Genomic DNA, 20954 nt, shown 5'->3' with positions numbered 1-20954 from the left:
CTTTTTTTGACCACATCCAGAACAAGATGTCAAACAGAAGATATATACAGACAGGTGACAAATTAAAGGAAAAACCAACATAAATTGTCTCGGTAAGGTGTAGGGCCACCATGAGCCGGCAGAACAGCTTCAATGCTCTTGGCACAGATTCTACGAGTGTCTGTAACTCTACTGGAAGGAGGGATGAACACCATTCTTCCAAAAGATATTCCCTCATTTGGGGTTTTGATGATGGTGGTAGAGAGTGCTGTCTAACACATCGGTCCAAAATCTCCCATAGGTGTTCAATTGGGTTCAATCTGGTGACTGTGAAGGCCATAGCATATGATTCACATCATTTTCATACTCATCAGACCATTCAGTGTCCTCTCGTGCCCTGTGGATGGGGGCATTGTCTTCCTGGAAGAGACCACTCCCATCAGGAGAGAAATGTGTCACCACAGGATAAAGGTGATCACTCAGAATAACTGTGTAATGATTTGCAGTGACCCTTTCCTCTAAGGGGACAAGTGGACACAAACCATGACAGGAAAATGCCCCCCACAGCATAACAGAGCCTCTGGACCCCCTCACTGTAGGGGTCAAGCAGTCAGGCCTGAACCGTTCTCTTGGTGTTGCCACACTTGCCCACTTGTCGAGAATATGGTGAAGGATGACTCTTCTGACCATATCACTTTTTTCCACATCTCTGTAGACCAGTTTTTGCACCACTGAACTCTACTCTTGCCATCTCCTCTTGCCATCCAAAATTGAGGTCAGCTGGGCCTGCTCAGCATTTGTATACATGCCACAGAGCATGATAGGATATTAATTGCTTAATTGTATCATGCAGTACACCTGTTTGGAGGCATCTGCATTCGTTATGTTCGGCCACTAATTTATTCATGTTTTCCTTTAATTTGTCACCCATCTGTACCTATCTATATATTATTATTATTATTATTATTATTATTATTATTATTATTATTATTATTATTTATTTATTAGCAGATGCCCTTGTCCAGGGTGACTTACAAAATATAAGCGCAACACAAAGTGAAATAATACAGTGTAATTCAAGGCATAATACATTTTACAAATTCCCAATTTACAGAAGTGTATACAAGATATACAGTAAGCAATATATAAGGTCTTACATCCTAGAATTAGATGCATCTATATATATATCTATATATAAGATTGTGTTTTTCTGTTAAAAGTAAAATGGTACAAGAGTGTTTTCAGTATGTTAAAAATGGAAATAAAACACAGGTACGTTGCTTGAATAACTGTGGTATCACTGGAAGTATAACCCTATTGTTTTCAGAACCATGCAGCATTCAGATTTCAATGATTTCAAAAATCTTTCTAAAATACACTTTACGGGGAAAGGAAAAAAGATTGCGTTTAATAATTTGTCTTTCCCTCAGAAACAACACATGTGTTATCTTTTGAATACCATTATTATGGAAATGTCATGCCTCATAACCTACCCAAACTGTGGTCATGAACCAAGAGTTAATGAAAGGTCAACATTATTGTACCTTTGAAAACTTTTCCAAAGCAGCCACGTACAACCGTTGATTAAAGGGAGTATGTGAAGTTTCTTACTGCAATTCCATGCATTTCCCGAATAAAAAAAACACCACAATCTTGTGTCTTTCACAAATATTGCCCTGTGCCAGGTGTATAGAAAGATTATTGTTTTTATTTCTTGGTTCAGTGAAACTGGATCTTTTGATTATACGTAATATTTCTCTTGTTTATTTTAAAAACATTCCAAAACTTGAGATTGCTGATACTAATCACTTTTTATTACATCCAAAGGAAACATTGAGAAAATATGTTATGGTTTTTTCATGGAAAGAATTCAGAGTAAGACTATCCCTGAGGACAATACTTCATTTTAATAGACAGTTCACAATTTCTACAACTCAATGGATGGTTTCTTTGTTTTTAATGGTGAAACCAGGAATAGTAACGGTTTCATTCTTAGTTCAGTGAGTTCAGTGGAAACTCACAACCATACAATACATAGAAACTTGTTAATTCCTCAAACTGATGATAACTGATGATTTTTAATTTAATTCCTTTCAAACCCTTCATCAATGTATGATTTCATTTTGCAGTTGACGTCACTTTTGTGCAGAGGACATCCATACTGGAAGTGTGGATCCTTAGTGTTGTGTTTTTGTGGCTTAAGAATCCATTATAAAAACACTAAATTAAACTCCTGCCCTATTGTATGTCTTCTTCAGTGTCTTGTAAGTTTTCTTCATGTAACGTGCCTTGTTTCTTTAAGGAGGTGGCATGCCCTGTGCCCATCTTTATGTCAATGGAGTAAACCACTGTCTGTTGGTCGAGACAGAACTGTTGGTGAAAACAATTGTGTGACAGTCCCGTTTTCTGACATTTTGCTTCACACGTTGTGGTTCCTTTGTGCCTTTTGTATCTCTCCTCCCGTACCAGGCTTCATGGCGGTTTTACTCCACTGATGGCAGCCGAAAATACCTGAATGCCACCTGGCGATACTATGAAACTGTTCTCCCACCACTCAGGCATGTATATGTGCTATGAATGATGATAAAGCCATGACTTGTATTGGGTTTTACTAATCTGCTTTTCAATTTTTGTTTTGTTTTATCCCTGCTCCCTCTGGCCTTGTTTTGTTTTGTTTTTCCTTTTCTTTTTTTGTTTTGTATATCCTGCACGTAGTGTGTATGGCGTAGTTATGCGGCTGATGAGAACTCGGTTTCCATTGCTACCTGGAAGCCTCATTTGAAGGCCTTGCATACCTGCAGCCCTACAAAGTAGGTACAACTATGGCAGCTGGTGTTGTATTTGGTGTCTGTGTTCCTGTAGCTTTTCAATATTTGGTATTTCTGTTTGGTCTGTCTCTCTCTCCCTCTCTCTCTCTCTCACACATGCTCTTTCTCTCAGTACCTCTCATTATTTCTTTCTCTCTCTTTTTTTATTTGTTTATTTTTAATTTGCCTTTTTATTAAAAAGGGTCACAGCCATCAAACAGACCAATATTGTCCAGGCTCCCTGCGACATGTATTCCCAAGAGACCTCCTATCCCTATCCCAGGCTAATTGTACCACTACAAGTACACCGTTTAAAGATTCACGTTGAATACAACTATATGGCTGCCAATTTTACTTTTCCCCGGTGGTGGTTATAGTGAGATTAAGTAAGGACAATATTGGAAGGTTGATTGTGAATTTGCAGGACAGGAGACTCTTGTTTTTAGACCTCTGGAGCATATTGTGTCAATAGACAGATATGCTGACCACAGTTTATTCATATAAAATCAGCTAGCGTAAAATTAGACCTGTTCTACAGTACCTAAAGCATTGTATATGGACACTTTTTGGACTTATTTGTTCCACATTGCCATGAAACCCAGATATTAGTGGAGCCTGGAAATATTGGGTGAGCCATCTGCTAAAAAACTAAATAAGATACTAATGTGTTTACGTCTAAATTAATCTCTTTCACCGAATATATAGCTTGCAGTGTTATAATAGAATGTCATAGCAGTTCACGATTCTTTTTTCCAGATTTAACCATGAATTCCCACTCCTTCATGAATACAGGAATTTCAGTATCCAAATTAGTTAAATACCAAATCTGCAGGTCCCCCGTTATTTGTCTCCCTTACGTGAAAAGCTTTTCTAGTCTGCCGTGGTATGTATTGTGCATAAACCGCATGCCTGCTTGGTGTTTGTTGCCAATTGTTGTGGTTTTGTCTTGCCGCATTGACTGAATGTTTTTGTTTTTGTGATGTTTGTGGTCTTTTCTTTCTGGCTTGCTTACTTGTTTTCGTGCTTGGTGGTGTGTTTTCAGAATTGTTTCTTGTTTGTGTAGCAGGTGAATATATTGATGACTTCTCAATATATAAATGCATATTCATGCTTGTCTCTTTCATTAACTTCTGGGTGTGGTTATATATAATAATTAATCTCTTTAACTTTATCCCCTTTTCTGTTATTTACTAACATCTGAAGGAAAGACCAAGGGGAATCTTCTAGCAGGTTTGTTACACTTATATCTATGAAATCAGTAAATGTCTGTTCATTTTTTATTAGACCAAAACGTCTGTGCTCTGATTGTACAGTTGCACCTATATTAATACATAATACAAAATTCAAATGCTAATTGAGTAGAGAATATTATTAGATATGCATCACGCAATGTTGAGACACTTAGCATTTGGTGCCACTGAGTTAGTGTTACTGTACAATGAATATATAAAGATAAAATGTGAAAATTAATGTATTCATTGAAAAGTGTGTGCACTTGTGGTAGATTAATAATGAACTCTTTTCTGAATTAATAAATCACAAATGAAGAAAAAAAAAAAGCTGTTGTTAAAATTCAGTTTCTGAACTGAGCTTTAATAACAGGCCAATTCATTTACCAAAAATTACAGCATAACCTGTGAAGTGGGATTAGGAAATATCTGTGTGTACTGAAGCTGTTACGTCTACAGATTCAAAATATTTAAACAGTAAATTGTCGTGATTTGTAATTGTTTGTGTAGCCTTTCTGAGGTGATGCTGTCCAGTCATTGTAGTTATTTGATGATGTACTTTTTCCATTAGTGGTTATTTATACTACTTATTTCTTATGAACTGGTACTTTCAAGAAGTCTTTCAAGATTATTTCAAAACATTGTGGTTAAATGTATTTTGTTTTTACAAAAAACAAAACACTATTTTATTATTATAATGAAATATATATGTGTGTGTGTGTGTGTGTGTGTGTGTGTGTGTGTGTGTGTGTGTGTGTGTGTGTGTGTGTGTGTCACCAAACTGTATGCCACCACAATGTATTTGAAAGGAAACAATCAGGATGTGCTTGAAGTGTAGACTTTCATCTTTAATTTGAGGGTAGTTATATCCAAATTGAGTGAACGATGTAGGAATTACACCCATTCTTATATGTGGTCCTCCCAATTTTAGGGGCTCAAAAGTATTTGGACAAACTAACATAATCATGAATTAAATTGTGAGTTTCAATACTTGGTTGTAAATCCTTTGCAGTCAATGACTGCCTGAAGTCTGAACCCATAGACATCACCAGATGCTGGGTTTCTTCCCTGGTGATGCTCTGCCAGGCCTGCACTGCAGCTGTCTGTAGTTTCTGCTTGTTCTTGGGGCATTTTCCCCAAACCAATGAGACAGATAGCAAAAACATTAGGTGTGGCAAAATCAGCTATTTGGTACATTCTTAAAAAGAAAGAACGCACCGGTCAGCTCAGGAACACCAAAAGGCCCGGAAGACCATGGAAAACAACTGTGTTGGATGACAGAAGAATTATTTCCCTGGTGAAGAAAAAACCCTTCACAACAGTTGGCCAGATCAAGAACACCCTCCAGGAGGTAGGTGTATCTGTGTCAAATTCAACAATCAAGAGAAGACTTCACCAGAGTAAATACAGAGGGTTTACCATAAGACGTAAACAGGAAACAGGTAGACCAGATTAGAGTTTGCCAAAAAAACATCTAAAGAACCCTGTACAGTTCTGGAACAACATCCTATGGACAGATGAGACAAAGTTCAACTTGTACCAGAATGATGGGAAGAGAAGAGTATGGAGAAGGGAAGGAACTGCTCATTATCCGAAGCATACCACCTCATCTGTGAAGCATGTTATGTCATGGGCATGTGTGGCTGAAAAGGGAACTGGTTCCTTGTATTTATTGAATCCAATTGAGCAGCATTTAATTTGCTGAAGGCAAAACTGAAGGCAAAACGCCTGAAAGAACAAGCAAGAACTAAAGACAGCTGCAGTGCAGGCCTGGCAGAGCATCACCAGGGAAGAAACCCAGCATCTGGTGATGTCTATGGGTTCCAGACTTCAGGCAGCCATTGACTGCAACCAATTATTGAAACTCACAATTTAATTCATGATTATGTTAGTTTGTCCAAATACTTTTAAGCCCCTAAAATTGTGGGGGCCACATATAAAAATGGGTGTAATTCCTACCCTGTTCACCCAATTTGGATGTAACTACCCTCAAATTAAAGATTTCAAGGACTTCAACTTCAACTTCAAGGACATATTGATTGCTTCCTTTCAAATCCATTGTGGTGGCGTACAGAGCCAAAGTGATGACAATTGTGTCAGTGTCCAAATATTTATGGACCTAACTGTGTATGTATATATATATATATATATATATATATATATATATATGATGTGTGTGTGTGTGTGTGTGTATATATATATATATATATATATATATATAGATATATATGTTACATATATATACACAGACACATACATAATCTGTATGTATGTCTATATAAAGATTGGCATTTACTCTATACTAACTTTATTAATTTAAATACTAATACTGACATTAATTATTGACATATTTATTAAACTATTTGACTAATTCAGCTCCTTGTACTCATTATAACCAAATGTCTTTTCAAATTCTCGCTAAAACGTTTGTTGTTATAATACTCTATTGGTAAGAACAAATTTACATAGGTCTTTAAAATACTTATGTATTTCAGTTAGCTCTATCATTTATGTGGGCAAACCCACTATAAAAGAGAACAAAAAACAGGAACAAGAAAATGCCTAAGCCATGGAAGTAATACTATTTAGTATTTCATAATGTTGCCCAGGAGAGATTGACTATTTGTTTTAAAAATGAAATTAAAAAAAAATGTATATTTGTTATGTTTTTATGTTTTAATGTAACTTAAACTAAATTGTGTTGTAAAACACATTAGAGTTGTCAAGCAATCATGGAAAAACAGTAGTTCAATGTGTACAAAGGATGCTGAAAGGGTTGATGATTTTAAGTGTTTTTTAAGCAGAATTTACACACCCTCCCTCTGCCTCCTGAAAAGATGTAAAAAATAATCAATCATCCCTATTCGATAGCATACAGTAGGAATATTACAAATCATTTCAAAATGTTGTAGAAGTCTCCTCACTGCCCATCAGTTGTGTCTGAAAATGTTGAACTGTAAATGTCCGAAGCAAGTTCTATTGAATGTGTGCCCTGTTAACTCTGGCTTTGCACTATTACTTTCTGACAAGGAATCAATTTTCTTTATTAGTGAAATGACAAGTAATAATCTATCTCCCCTCATTCCTAGTAAGGTTCTTAGTAATAAACAGAAGCTCTTCAGGATGTATACATCACGGAAACATAGGTACCCAGCATCCCCTCCTAGTCACATGATCTTTGAGAATGCAAACTAACAGCAGGTGCATGGACAATGAAACCCATTCTAAGTGCCTTCCAAATGTTCTTGCCCCCCCCTGCCCCCTACCCCTTTCCTAGGGACTTTTTCTTGATTTGGTGGGTTTGATTTTTTTGTCGCTGCCTGTCAATACCTTTTGCTGCTTGTTGCTTGCCAAAGATGATCCATCAGCCTACATATTCCCGAATCAGAGCCCCATATTCCCTAAATTCCCCCCACTATCACCACCAGGCACCCTGGTCATTTTAATAAATGTGGTACCTTTGTATAAACCATAAAGTCACATATTTACATATTATAGTAGATGGCATTTTTTCCCAGATTGAATCAAATGTCTTGCTCTCCTGTGCCCAGCATGCAGCCTGTGACCCTAGTCTATTTTTCTCTTTCTCTTTTCTTATTTTTTCAGACAAGGCATTAGAAGGTGAACATGTAGAGCAGCAAGGATAACATACCTTTTGAATGTCTTGGCAGATTACTGAAATGCTAGCTCTTTGCTTGTGGCATGTAGCAATTCATTTATGGTGCAAAACAAGGCACCACGCACTAGGCTAGTTCAATACTGTCCACTCGTTCTTGCCATATGGAAGAATCCCCCTGGATCTGGCCTGTGGAGCCGGTGTCTGATTCAGTTCATTAGCTAGGAATTGCAGGATGGCATGCCAAGAGCGCTGGTATGCGTCTCAGCTGGGCTTCACTGACCTGTGTATCTTTCTCAGCCGAATTGGTATCTCATAGCTTATAGAACTCAAAGGAGCATTCCGTGGCTGCCTGCCATGTGATTTTGTTATCAAATTTGCAAGTCAAACTCAATATTGTAGAAAGAAAGAGGCATCATGGCTTCCCCAGTATCAGACAGTGCTCACAGAATGAGAAGCATCCTTTCTCCTGCGCTGTATTTAACTCAGTACTAATTCATCAATTTATTTGTAGAAGAAACTGAAATCACATGTTCTATGTGAGTACGGTAGTAGTTCTGATAAGGTGCAGTAATAATTGTTTCCCTCAAGAACCCTCTTAATTGGACCCAGCAGGGTGCTGCACATGCTGTATATACATGTATAACATTTCTCACAAAACACAGCAGTGATGATTACAGGGAGTGTGTTTTTAACATTAAATGACAAAAATATTTAAGCAGTATGATGACAAACTTTTTTAAGTTCTTTCTACATTGTATTGATTGTTAGAAATGTATGAATCCATTAGAACAGAGATATTTAAGTACCTTAAATATGTCTGTGCTTTTTGCACCAAGAGTATCTATTTTAATTATGATGAAGTTTTCATTCTGTCAGTCGAGTTCTCGACTACCTAAAGCTATTCATTATTGGCTTAATGTGATGGTGAATCAGGGAGACCTATTACACCACCTGGATTGTTGTCCTCCAGGGCCTGAGATGTGCTCACCTGCAACAGTGCTAACGATTAGTCAGAAATTAGCAACACAACCTCTGGAGATGTACACAGCTACGCACAGGGCCATTTGGATAATGGAACAAAAGCATGAATTCAGTAGTTCAAATGATGAAAAATGTGCCTCCTCTCTTACAAGCAATTTCCTGCCTGCTGCTTGCCTCTGTGTCCTGCATGCTTTTGTCTTGATGCTTGAGCCCCAGGCCTTTAATCAAAAACCGGTTTGCATTCTTGCATCTTCATTTTATACTTAGTTTGGCTTAGAGGAATTCAATATTAATGGTAGCTGCCTTTTTACTTCATTCAACCAGGCAGAGAAGCTGAGAAGAGTTCCACTTGGAATTTGTTTCTACTGGTATCCCCCATACCGGTGTGCAGAGTTTAATACGTTGCAGTCTACCAAGACTACCAAAGAGTGCAGCACTCTTGCGACACACATAAATCTGTCCTCATCTTTGTATTCACACTGCCGAGAATCTGGTGGAAGTGCTCGTATCTTATATATCCATCAGTGTCATGCTGATTGAGACACATCTGACAGATCTGTAACATATTGCTATTGACTCCGAATGAAGGAGATACAGTTGTGCTAGAGCGTCCTGCATGCAGCAGTACTCTGCTTTATGCATCCCATGTTTTCTGTGATGCACGGAGCCCAGATTTCCCCAGGACTTTTTTTTTCTGATAATTCAGAACATTTTTTATTTTCTCCAAAGCATTTTTAACGAATCGTGACATTCATCACACTTAAAGATGCACTTAATTTCTTTGTTTTTTAAAGAAAAGTGTAAGCTGTCATATTTTGATCTGTAATGTCGCTTAACCCGTATATCTGTCTCTCTTGCAGCCAGAAGTTGAGCTTTAAGGAGCGGGTACGGATGGCCAGTCCCCGAGGGCAGAGCATGAAGAACAGGCAGACGTCTGTAGGGGATCGCCGCTCGCCCAGCACTGACATCACCACAGACGGGAGCCCCGCCAAGGTGCAGAAGAGCTGGAGCTTCAATGACAGAACCCGGTTCCGCCCCTCCCTCCGGCTCAAGAGCCAGCCCAGGACCACTCCCGATGGTACTAGCTCTCTTCCAATGCCTCGCTAGCTTCCATTTTATTCATTTCTGCAGTGGGACAAAGAAGGGTGAATTTGTGAAACATTATACATGTATTTTCATCATAGTGAGCTAACTGATAGGCTTTTTACATTGCTTGGCGACTTCTAACTATCCACAATTTCCCTTTGTCTCTAAACAAAATAAACATACTATGATGCTGTTCGGAGCATCGTAAATGTACGATTCACATCTTGATTGTTTCCTTTCAAATCCTTTCATACAGTACAACTATGTATTTATTTATTTATTTATTTATATAACAAATATCAAATAAACATATTTCGTTTGATCTGATGAATTCCACAAATTGAGATTGTTTTGACGTTATTATATAGCAGGTCAGATATTCTGTCATTCTTGAAGAAATTTTCCATATTATCATCACAAGCTGGCTATTCTCAGGGGTATTTTACAAATTGGTTGAGAAAAAGATTCCTGTCAAAAATGTCACAAGCCAGCGAAATGTCTCTGTGCATTTTATACCTCATGGCATTATCAAGCCTGGGATATATTGCTTCTGGCAAAGTTGTCTTCTAATACAACAAAAACACACACGTCATTGAAAACAACAAGATCTTATCTAGATATATAGGCCGCACAAAAAATATTGAATTCCTTCAATGCAGTTGGAAGGTTTGAAGCCAAATAATGTGTTGGTTTACTGTGTTTTTTGATCAAGTTTAACTTTTCTCCTCTTTTATATAAATGATTATAAAATAATATAATAGAGATGAATGATTATGTTTTAATTGCCATACAAAACAAATGTTCTTCCCTTCAGTCCTAGTACAATCAAATCATGGTCGCCTTTCTGGAGGTAGCTAAATGATGACATTTCAGCAGATCAACAGCTGACTCTGAAATTGACTTTTGTCCCAGAGCTTGTTTAGTATGTCAATAAATCTTTACTTTGAATTATGTTTCATTGGTATTCCTGCTGCAATTAATCAGTACTTAATGAAACTCAACTGGGTGAATTAAACTAACGTCCTGCTTTTGAGAATTATAGACAGAGGAATTACAGGATTTAAAATATATATGTTTAGTATTGCTTTGTGTTTTCTATTATTTTCTTTTTTCTTGTGGTGATTGTTTGTTTATTAGCGCCAGGCAGTGTAGTAGTGCCAAACACAGAGATGGATGTGAAATCACTGGAGTATATAAAAGTTCTCCCACCTGCACAGGCAGTGTCACAAAAACAAATTCCTCTATTGAAATAGCTTTCGTACAGCAAATAAAATGCTGCATAGCCATCACAGTAATTTTAAGTATGCAGAATGTGTATGCTGTCTGAAAAAACTAAATGTAGGCCACTTTTCTCAAATGCTCAAAAGGGGCATGCAAGGACACAACTTTTTTGTTTTGTTTTACTTCTGCTTCCCAATAGGGGGATATTATTTAATGATTTAAGTTAACATGAGAAACCAATCTAATTTTATTGGTCAGACATGATATCTCAGATTTTTTGGAAATTCAGATTACAGTATGAGAAAACCACTACCCATAGCATATTGTTTAGATTAATACTAGAAATGTAGTAACTAGTAACCCTCTCCATTAAATGTCAATTTTCTAAAAGTTTATCACATCCATTCTGAGATAAAGAAATGCAATACAGAGCAGTGTTTAGTTAAATGCAGCGATAATCCAGATGGGGGAAACCGTGTTCTCGAAGTCAAGAAATCTCCATACAGCAGCAAAGCAATCATGTATTTCATAGCATCCAGTTAAGGGCTTACTATAGGTTAATAATACCCTGTGGCTACAATATACACAGACTGGCTCTGCTAACGTCACATTATCCAAGGAGCTTTTCTATTTCACAAATGAATCATTTAACGCACATTATTATGAATACTACTGCTGCATCCTGATAGTTGAATATGAATACACTAGTCAAAAACAAATCAAATGTATTACAAAATAGAGCATCACTTAAATCTTATGTATCACTGAAGGGTCTGTAACTTAGCAAAAGTGCAAAGTTGTCCTGGAACACCTATTGCTGTTATCACCAAGCTTATTAGACACAGGGATCTGTCCCCAGCAGCAGGGAACATTTCTTTAGGGGTTATAAAGTCTATAAGTAACCTATGAAAATAACAGCCACCGAACAAGATTTATGTCGGAGGTAAAGCAGGCAATCCTCCGAGGCCTCGTTTTCTGTAACATTACGAATAGATTTTACCCAGGGCAATAAACATGTGGAAAGTGCTTGACTCTGCATTTCAACACACAACCTCTGTCTGATGTATCACATAATTCACAACACTTGTGAAATGTGTTGTTTCCAGGAAACAAAATATTGTACCATTAGCAATATGCCAGAGAATTAATTAGTTTATATTTGTCTTTTACCAGCATTTATATATATTAGACCTAGTATGTTCGGTAACACTCACAGATGATTGGCAAAAGTAGGTTTGCAAGGCCCTGATCACATCTTTGGTCTGTCTTGTGTGTTATTTTTCCAGTGCTCTTTACAACCTGTCCACTAGTCAAAACAAACTGAATAGTAGTACAGATTCAAAGATATCTATTTGTTGATGAATGTACCAGCTATGTATTAATGTGCAGAATGTGATGTGTAGTTTTCCTTCAATGATTATTAACATGACCTGCTAGGAAAAGTAACGTTTTTTCAAGTAATATGAAGGATGTCCATGCCAGACTTTGTCAAAGGACTTTAAAGCTGTTTTTTTTTTTTACAAAGTTTAAAATAGTATTGTATGAGCACCACTTGAGAGTAAAAGAAACCAAGCTAGTCAAATGCTGATTCCCTCCTCACTGCGAAGGCAAGTGCTTTTAGGAGCTGCACATGGTAAGGCAGTGATTATCATGCTTGAACTTATTAAATTGCATAGAATGCCTTGATTTTAGCCCAAAATAGACTAATTTATTTAACAAAATGTGTAGCAAGAACACAGCAGCCTGAAGCTAAAATATCAGCTGATTTAGACACCCTTTAATGGAGTACACTAGCCAGGTAGGAGAAGTATTGACTGAGCTGTCAGGATCAGGGGACACCAAGTCACCATCTTTTCTGTTAGTGCGTTAATGACAACACTCAGACGGTGTCCAACACATCCTGACATGGCCTCGTTGATTTACCATCGCTTTTTGTCTTCCAGCCGACACCAATCTGGGCACAGATGACGGCTTTGATGAGAAAGGGTGTCATTGTGATGTGTCGGTGGAGGACCTCACCCCTGCTCTGAAATCTGTCATTAGGGCTGTCAGGTGAGTGAAAGGGGAGGAGACATGCAACCAGATGAAAATATCCTGCTGCGGCACTTACTCCCGCTCTGTTTTTCTACACAAGAGCTACTTTTACTATCCAAAGTCAACCCATGTCACAGTCTACATCAGACATATCAGAGCAACAAAGACAAGCTTAGTAATTCACAGACGCAAAATCAAACCTGGTGTTGAGCAGGTGTACAGTCATTTTCCTAATTTCTGTACTACTTGTCTCTCCAACCTTTTTCAAGTAGGGGTCAGTTTTGTGTATATATATCACAGCCCTATATAAAGAGTGCCTGGTAGTCTTTTTCCACTCTCTGACACTGAAAAATTATCACGTCTGGTGCTGTTAAGTCCTTAATTTATTGTAGCACATTCCTTCCCTTCCACATAAGGGAATGATGTGTTATATTGGTTTCTGCTGCTATATCAAAACATTAGCGCTTTACGGTTATATATGGTAAATTCAATAGCACCCACTTCTCATTTTCGTTTTAAAGTGTCATGTAATGTTATCTTGTGTGTAGTGTTGGCTACAAATCATCACTTCTGCCCTTAAAGACCACTTCCACCTCCTTACCTGCTAAAGCTTCTCTTCATTTTGACGTTCGTCAGTCAGTGCTTTGAAGTGACTCATTGCTGTTTCTACCTCATGAATGAGTGCTTTTTTATATCCGTTTAAACCTGATGACACACTTCTATTTACACATGCTGTCATATATTATGAAATTAACACCATTCAAAATTCAACACTCTCAAATTCTCACAATTCTCACAATTACTTTTTGTGGGGCTTGTTTGTTTGTTTTTGTTGCTGTTTTTTTTTGTTTTACAAGTGTCACTTGATGAAAAAAAGCTTGGTTTTTGTATTACATATTTTGTATTGTGTGTACAGTATTATGTGTAGTGGCTACTCTACTGTATTGTACAGTGAATGTCATACAGTTTTGATAGAGAGTTTATAACTAACATTAAAACGCCAGTCACAATGCATTAATTAAAAAGGTTTACTGTGCTTTGCACATGAGGGGCTCCATGGATTTGTTTTGTCTTTTTCCACCCTCTAGTGGCAGTTGTATATAATGCATCCAAAAACATGTCATGACATGTGGTCATCTTTAAATCAGTAAATGTGTCTCCATCTGTGCAGTAATATGCTTCCAATAATCCAGATAAAATTGAGGTTTAAGGAATGGTTCTTGATTATGACTTGAGTTATTAAAGTATAATCCTGTATAGACCTGAATAAATTAGTATTTTTTTCCATATCAGGTATTCAGGAACAGGAGCTTTTACGTGGGAAGATTTCCATTTAAGGATTTGAACTTACTTACGTATCAGCTAGAAAAGATTTTTTTTTTCCACTGACAAAAAAGTCTGTGCTGTACTGTACTGTACTGTAGCACCAAACCGTGCTAAATCTGTGCCTGGCTGCCTAATGTGGATGTTCCCAGTGAGACTGTGATCAGTTCAGTTTCTAAAACGATCCGAGGCCGGCGTGCCTGGGATTTAGCAATGTCATGACCTGTCTTTCATTACTTTGCGAAACCCAAACCTTTCCGTTCTGAATTCCCTAAACCACACATACCAAAGGTATCAACTTCCTAAAAATAACAACTTAATTAGCAGCCCTGGAACTGAAAGACAGGGTGTTGTTTATTTATTTAGAGTAAGTCGATCGTGGAGTATCCGATCTCCAAACAGCACAGCTGAGAGGAAATACCTAGGAGACCAGGGCTGCTCTCCTCGGATTGGCAGTTTCACTATTATTGTAAATTGAAAACCGTTTAATCTGCTAAAACCCGCCACATTAACTGAGATAAAGGTACAGACAGACAAGGAGGCTCTTAGAGGATAAAATACAAAACAACATGCATTGGATTCAATTACATGTCTCTCTGTGTAAAGAAAATTGACTTTAAATGCATGTTAACTTTGCCTTTAAAATAGTCTGCAATGGAACTTGTTTTCTAGAGTCACTCCCCAAACACACTAAAAAGAAAGCACTGAAAGCCCAGAAGATATATTAGAAGCAAAAAAAATCCAATTCCAACACATATTCATATAGATAGAGAGAAAGACATTGATAGTGTTTAACGTATGCACACAAATTATGTAAATAGTTTACACACACTCAAATTGTATATAACATATTTAGAAACGGGAGCACGAGCCTGGTTTCTTTAGTTAATACCTGGAATCAATATTACACCCCTCCACGATACAACGCCCCACTGACACTCCAGACTGCTTGTGCTTATCTTGTGATATTAGGATTGAATTGCTTTAGTTCTGTTTTGATTCCATAACATTCCTAGAAGTTGTTTTGCATTTCTTTGCAGAATTATGAAATTTCATGTTGCAAAGAGAAAATTCAAGGAGACCCTGCGACCGTATGATGTGAAGGACGTGATTGAACAGTATTCAGCTGGACATTTGGACATGTTGTGTAGAATCAAGAGCCTGCAGACCCGGTGAGTGCTGTTATATAGCGCCTTGTCATTCTCATTTGTTAAAGCCAGGTTGCCAAACCACATAAAATTGAAAGAATGATAAAAACATTCAGCTAAATCAGGGCAAGCCAAACCTGGTCCAGAAGAGCCACATCCTTTTCCTGCAGGCATGATTTGATTTTCAATGTCTAAAGCCCTTGAAACACTGGTAGTCGTGACAAATTAAGTCAATAATTGATTGAGTTCGGTAACTCTGAGCTCACAGGGAACAGAAAAAATGAGGTCTTGTGGCCTTAAAGGAGCAGAGTTGGCCAGCCCTGATTTTAAGAATAACAGAGTTAAAGTAAAACTAGCAAAAGACAACAACTAAACAAACTTTGCAATTGTTAAAGCTATGGACCTGCATAAGAGTAAATAGTGCTTCCAGAAGGTGTCCTATATGCTTAGAATGTAAAGCAAATGACAAATCAAAATTATTAAAATCCTGTTTATCATTTTTTTTTTAAACCTAATAAACTGACACATTGTAGTCATTTCTGCTTTTACTTCATGTATTCATTACATGGGCAATTCACTCAACATTCAGCAATCATGTCTAACTGGTGGAAAAAATCTGTGGAATGGTTAGCTTTTGGCACATTTTAAACTTTTTCTGCAATTTGCATAAGGTAAACTACAAAGTCCATGGTAGTAGGTTCCTTGATTCTTCTAAATCTATATTTTAATGTATGTTTTTTTCATGTTTAATTTACCCTTTTTCATACAGGTTGGACACCATTGTTGGCCCTCAGCAGCAACTGGCCAACAAAGTCAAGACCTTTTCCTCCCCCTCCCTTCATTTATATTACACTCAACATGGCAGAAAGACATCCACATCAGGGTTAGGCATTGTGCTGTGAAACTGACACTTTAAACAAGACTCTGGGTCTCGAGAGGAGATACTCTTACATATTCTATCATCAGGAAGTCAAAGTCAATTTCCCTGTGATTCTAGGATGAGGGAATTATTTCCTTGTCCTGCACACTCTATTGAGAATATAGACACACATCCCTAAAATTATCAACTTTAAAAACATACTTCCCTACCCAGATTGTATATAATGTGTGTGATCGATTTGAAAGCATTTAAAAGTCTCAATGGTTTTGACTTCCTGATTGTCTCTGTAGTTAGTAAAATGTTTTCTAATTCCATTTTATGTATTGTAATCTCTCTCCCCTGAAAAGCAAATCTGATGTATAATAATTACAAAAGCTCTACAGCTGCAAACTTTTTCAACCATACTAATCACTTACAAAAATATAAACCACACTTTGTGGATTAATTTATGTTTGCTTTTCATTCTACAATATTCTGTAAATACACTATTCTTCGAATCTTAACTATTGGTGGTAGATTTGAAAATCAGTATTGTATTTAAAATAATACAAACAATAAATACTACACATTCAAATCCATTATTGTGATTTCCTTTATGACTGTGGGTGTAATATAATTTTTCTGTGGGTGGAAATGGGAATCAAAAGGTCAACTAACACACTATTTGGTACAAATTAAGTTATTTATTTATTTATTTGAATTATTAATTTATTGACGTTAATAAGCACAGGTTTACAAATCTCAGAACATACATGAAATTGGTAAGACATGTTTGGAACTACAAACTGTCTGTAATCTTTTATTCTTTTTTAGGTTATTAAGATACTAAATTCATGAACTATTGTAGTATCATATTAACTTTCTTTAGATATCAATGAATGTTCCATTGTTGCCTGTACCCTGATTTTCTCTCTTCGGAAATCAGAAGTGTGTTTTAGATGATACATTGAACCTTTTTTTATCCTTTAATGCAACCTAATGCAATGCTTAATGAGATTAATTAAAAGATTCCCGAGACTAACTGCTCTTACTATCCTCCGATCTCTGCCGGATGTTCCTTTGATTCTGTGGGTGTTGTGATGCCCTCTGGTTGTGGGTTCTCATTCAGAGTCTTGTCACCTGTTTATTTTCTACCTGCTCTGTTACAGAGTTGACCAAATTCTTGGCAAAGGACAAATACCAGCAGATAAGAAAACCAGAGAGAAAGTTCTTCCAGAGAGCGAAACCGGCGAAGACCTGAGCATGCTGGGAAGAGTGTGTAAAGTGGAAAAACAGGTGGGCATCATTCTGTGAGGAACGCAAGTCTTCACCAGTTCTTTCGAGTGATCTGACCTGCACACTGACATGTTTTCTTTCCCCCTGTCAAATTGTCTTGCAGGTACAATCCATCGAATCCAAGCTGGACTCCCTGCTGGATATCTACAGGCAGGTGCTAAGGAAGGGCTCTTCCTCGGCGCTGACCCTAGCCTCATTGCCTCTGTTTGAATTCGATCAGACTTCCGACTATCAGAGCTCAATTGCCAGTAAGGACCCGTCTGACTCGGCTCAGATGAGCGGCTGCGTCTCCAGATCGGCCAGTGCCAACATGTCTCGGGGGCTGCAGCTCGTCCTGACACCCAACGAGCTGAACGCTGCTTATTACGCCTTCTCTCCACCTATGCATGGCGCGCCCACCCAGGTGCCAATGAGCCAGAGCGAGGGGACGATACCAGTTTTGACGCCCAATAACCTCTCGAGCCAATTGACTGCACTTTCCAAGTCAGCAGTGCCAACGTCATTACAGATCCCCTCTCTGCCTCCGCTGAAGCAGATCAACAGGCCTGTAAACATTATCCCAGTCTCTACCCAGGAGACTGCTGCTGATGTCACCACCTGCCTTGTAGCTTCAAAAGACAGTGTACAGCAGATGACAAAGCCCAACGCCAAGGAGGAGGGATCGTGGAGACGACACCTCAGTCTGGAGACGGAGCCCTTGGTTTCCGTGCCCTCCGAACCAGAGAGTGGTCTCGGGAAATCCCTTTCTGTCCAGAACCTGATGCAGTCCACGGACGAACTCAACACTCACCTCTCCAGCAGTGACTCCAACGGCTCTCGCGGGAGCCAGGAGACCTGTGCCGACTGGAAGAAATCCAAACTTTTTATTACAGACAAGGACCTGGATGCGGGCGCCGAGTCTGAGAGCTTTGATTTTCTCTCGCAGCAGACGATGGAGACGACGTTCTCCTCGGACTTCATGAGGACTGGAATAGGAAGATCATCTCAAGGCATCAGCAGAACCGGGGACAGCTCCGAATCCCTCAGCTTGCCCCACGTACGGCTAAAATAGGATCACTCCATTTTTATTTGTACACTCAGTACTTCCTTTAACCATACATATCATTGCATGGACTATTCTGAAAATAGAAACAAAAATGAGAGAGAGACAAAAAGATACAAATCAGAACAAAACTTGCAAGAATCTGAAAGAATCTGAAAGGCAGTGGTTTGAGCCTGTGATCTCTAACTGCATGACCAGTGCATGTTTAAAATTATCAGTACATTTAATTAATTGTAGTAGAAATACATCAAGCCCTTTCATTTAGCAAGAGTACAGAGAAATGTAGGCATTAAATGTCCAGCTAACGCAACAGGGATCTGCACATCGTGTCTATTGGACAGAATTTACTTAAACTACTACAATTAGTGAGATACAGCAATCCTGATGGAGTCTATATTTTACCTTACATTTAAAACAATCAGTCAAGCAAATTACACAGAGGATAGCCGATTCCCAAAGTTCACCAGCTCTGTAGCTTATGTCTTTACCTACATGTACAGCCTACAATATTTAAAAGTATGTGCAGAAAACAAGGAATTGTTAAATGCCCTATTAGATTGACTCCATGATGATAATGTCAGTGTCTAATGAAGCTACTAGCCATTGGTCTAGACTGAAAATGCAGCCAATACCAGGGTTCTCTTTGATTTAGATAAACATGTACTGGGAATTTATTGAAAAATGGCAGGGCCATAATAAAGGTCTAATACACAGAAACAGTAGAGTAAATATTGTTGAATTATGTTGATTACCATCATACTAACATTTGTGGGGTGAAGAAGAGAGGCCAGGATTACATGCCATAGTAAAATATGCATTTTCTTAGCCTAATGTTCTCTATCTGTGCCAATATGTTTTTTGTATTTATTTTACAAAACAAATAAATGGTATAATGAGAAGGAATGCTTCATGTTTACAGTTATATATATATATATATATATATATATATATATATATATATATATATATATATAGCTGAGGAAGAGCAGAAAACAATGGTATGGCTGCTAGATAGAAAACACAAAAAGTTATAATTTGCCTGCTGTTACTACTAATATTCATATTTTGAATGTCATTACTTTGTTTTTTTATGAGTTAATGATGTGAGTAGCACTCACTGTCTCGAAACAAATGCTTTTAATACAAAATGTATGTTTTAAATGATTTACTATACTCTTTGGAGAGGAAGACACTGCAGTCTTAATTCTGGCTTGAATGCTATGCAATGTAATAAAATGGACTCATCCCTTGAATTTTATTTTATTTTATTCCCAATAAGTATTTTTGGATGTTACACAATAGCTTTGCTAAGTTAATATACTGTAGAATGTATATATCATTATGTTAATATGTATATGAGATGTGCAAGTTCTGGGTAGCAGTGTAATATAACTGATGCTTAAAAAAATGCCACTTATTGGACCCTAGAGAGGTGTATTGAAGCACAATTTGATATGAGGTGATCTGCCAAGAAATGTTGATGTATTCCCACTTCACTGTTCTGCTATGGGCTGTGTACGAAAGCCGTGTTAAAGTTCCACTGGTTTGAGCAGTACAGCAAAGGAAAGGTACATTTTTAGCATTTGTAAAACATTGACTTATTTGGCACATTGTATTAAAATGATCAAAGATCCAGATAATAATGAATGTTCACATTTAGCCAAACTCAGTCTGTAAAACTGAAGTATTGTATAAAGTATACATACACTATACAGTTTGTAATAGTTTAATTCCCTTCTTTTATCAAATATGCTTTTATGGTGCCTTTCTTGCATATTCTTTTTCTTATTGAAAGCGTAACACATCTGCATTTGACTCTAGTGGTGGGGACTTGGTTTCTGAAGCTGTGATATCAAATAGACTCAAGTTCTACGTTTTTTTCTAGCTGCAAACCTTAAACAACATGTCAGTTAATTATAAGTGCATATGTTTTTTTTTTTTGTTTTTTTTTCCACTGGTAAATTATTACACAGAACTGGCCTTAACTTACATGCTTGAGAATTTTAAGGTTCTGTTTCATGTATCTAATTTATTTCATGAAATTATGTGCACATAACAGAGGTCACACAAACTCTGTAACTTAAAACTTAAAAAAAAAAAATGCAAAATTTACTTTTTTTCTCATACTTCAATAAACCAAGAAAACAAATATGGATGTTTACATTTGTGTGTTATTTAAAGGCACAAACTAACAAAGGAGTAAAAACAATGGTGTAAAATGGAAAACGTGTTTACTTGCAAATGATGATGGAACTCTATGAAAAGTGTTAACTTTTTAATTTATAGAACATAAATATAGCTGAATAATATTTCACTTGCACAAATTACTT

At 37.4% G+C, this 20954-nt stretch overlaps 1 protein-coding gene across 2 annotated transcripts in view; it reads left to right on the top strand.

Moving 5' to 3' along the window:
* LOC136718776 (potassium voltage-gated channel subfamily KQT member 5) overlaps positions 1–20775 on the top strand; it is a 123559-nt gene extending 102784 nt beyond the window's left edge. Inside the window, exons 8-15 of one of the 2 annotated variants that reach the window (XM_066696508.1) lie at positions 2695–2789; positions 3990–4016; positions 9476–9693; positions 12866–12974; positions 15320–15451; positions 16197–16310; positions 17456–17582; positions 17686–20775. In XM_066696508.1, coding sequence (XP_066552605.1) covers positions 2695–2789; positions 3990–4016; positions 9476–9693; positions 12866–12974; positions 15320–15451; positions 16197–16310; positions 17456–17582; positions 17686–18633 — 1770 coding nt within the window. In that variant the 3' untranslated portion in view covers positions 18634–20775. The remainder of the gene's footprint in view (positions 1–2694; positions 2790–3989; positions 4017–9475; positions 9694–12865; positions 12975–15319; positions 15452–16196; positions 16311–17455; positions 17583–17685) is intronic. The other variant, XM_066696509.1, reaches the window with a different exon arrangement.
* The last annotated feature ends 179 nt before the right edge of the window (positions 20776–20954 follow it).

This window comes from Amia ocellicauda, chromosome 23 (genome assembly GCF_036373705.1).
Source record: "Amia ocellicauda isolate fAmiCal2 chromosome 23, fAmiCal2.hap1, whole genome shotgun sequence".
Classification (NCBI taxonomy): domain Eukaryota; kingdom Metazoa; phylum Chordata; class Actinopteri; order Amiiformes; family Amiidae; genus Amia; species Amia ocellicauda.
This window is presented reverse-complemented; position numbering and strand designations above follow the sequence as displayed.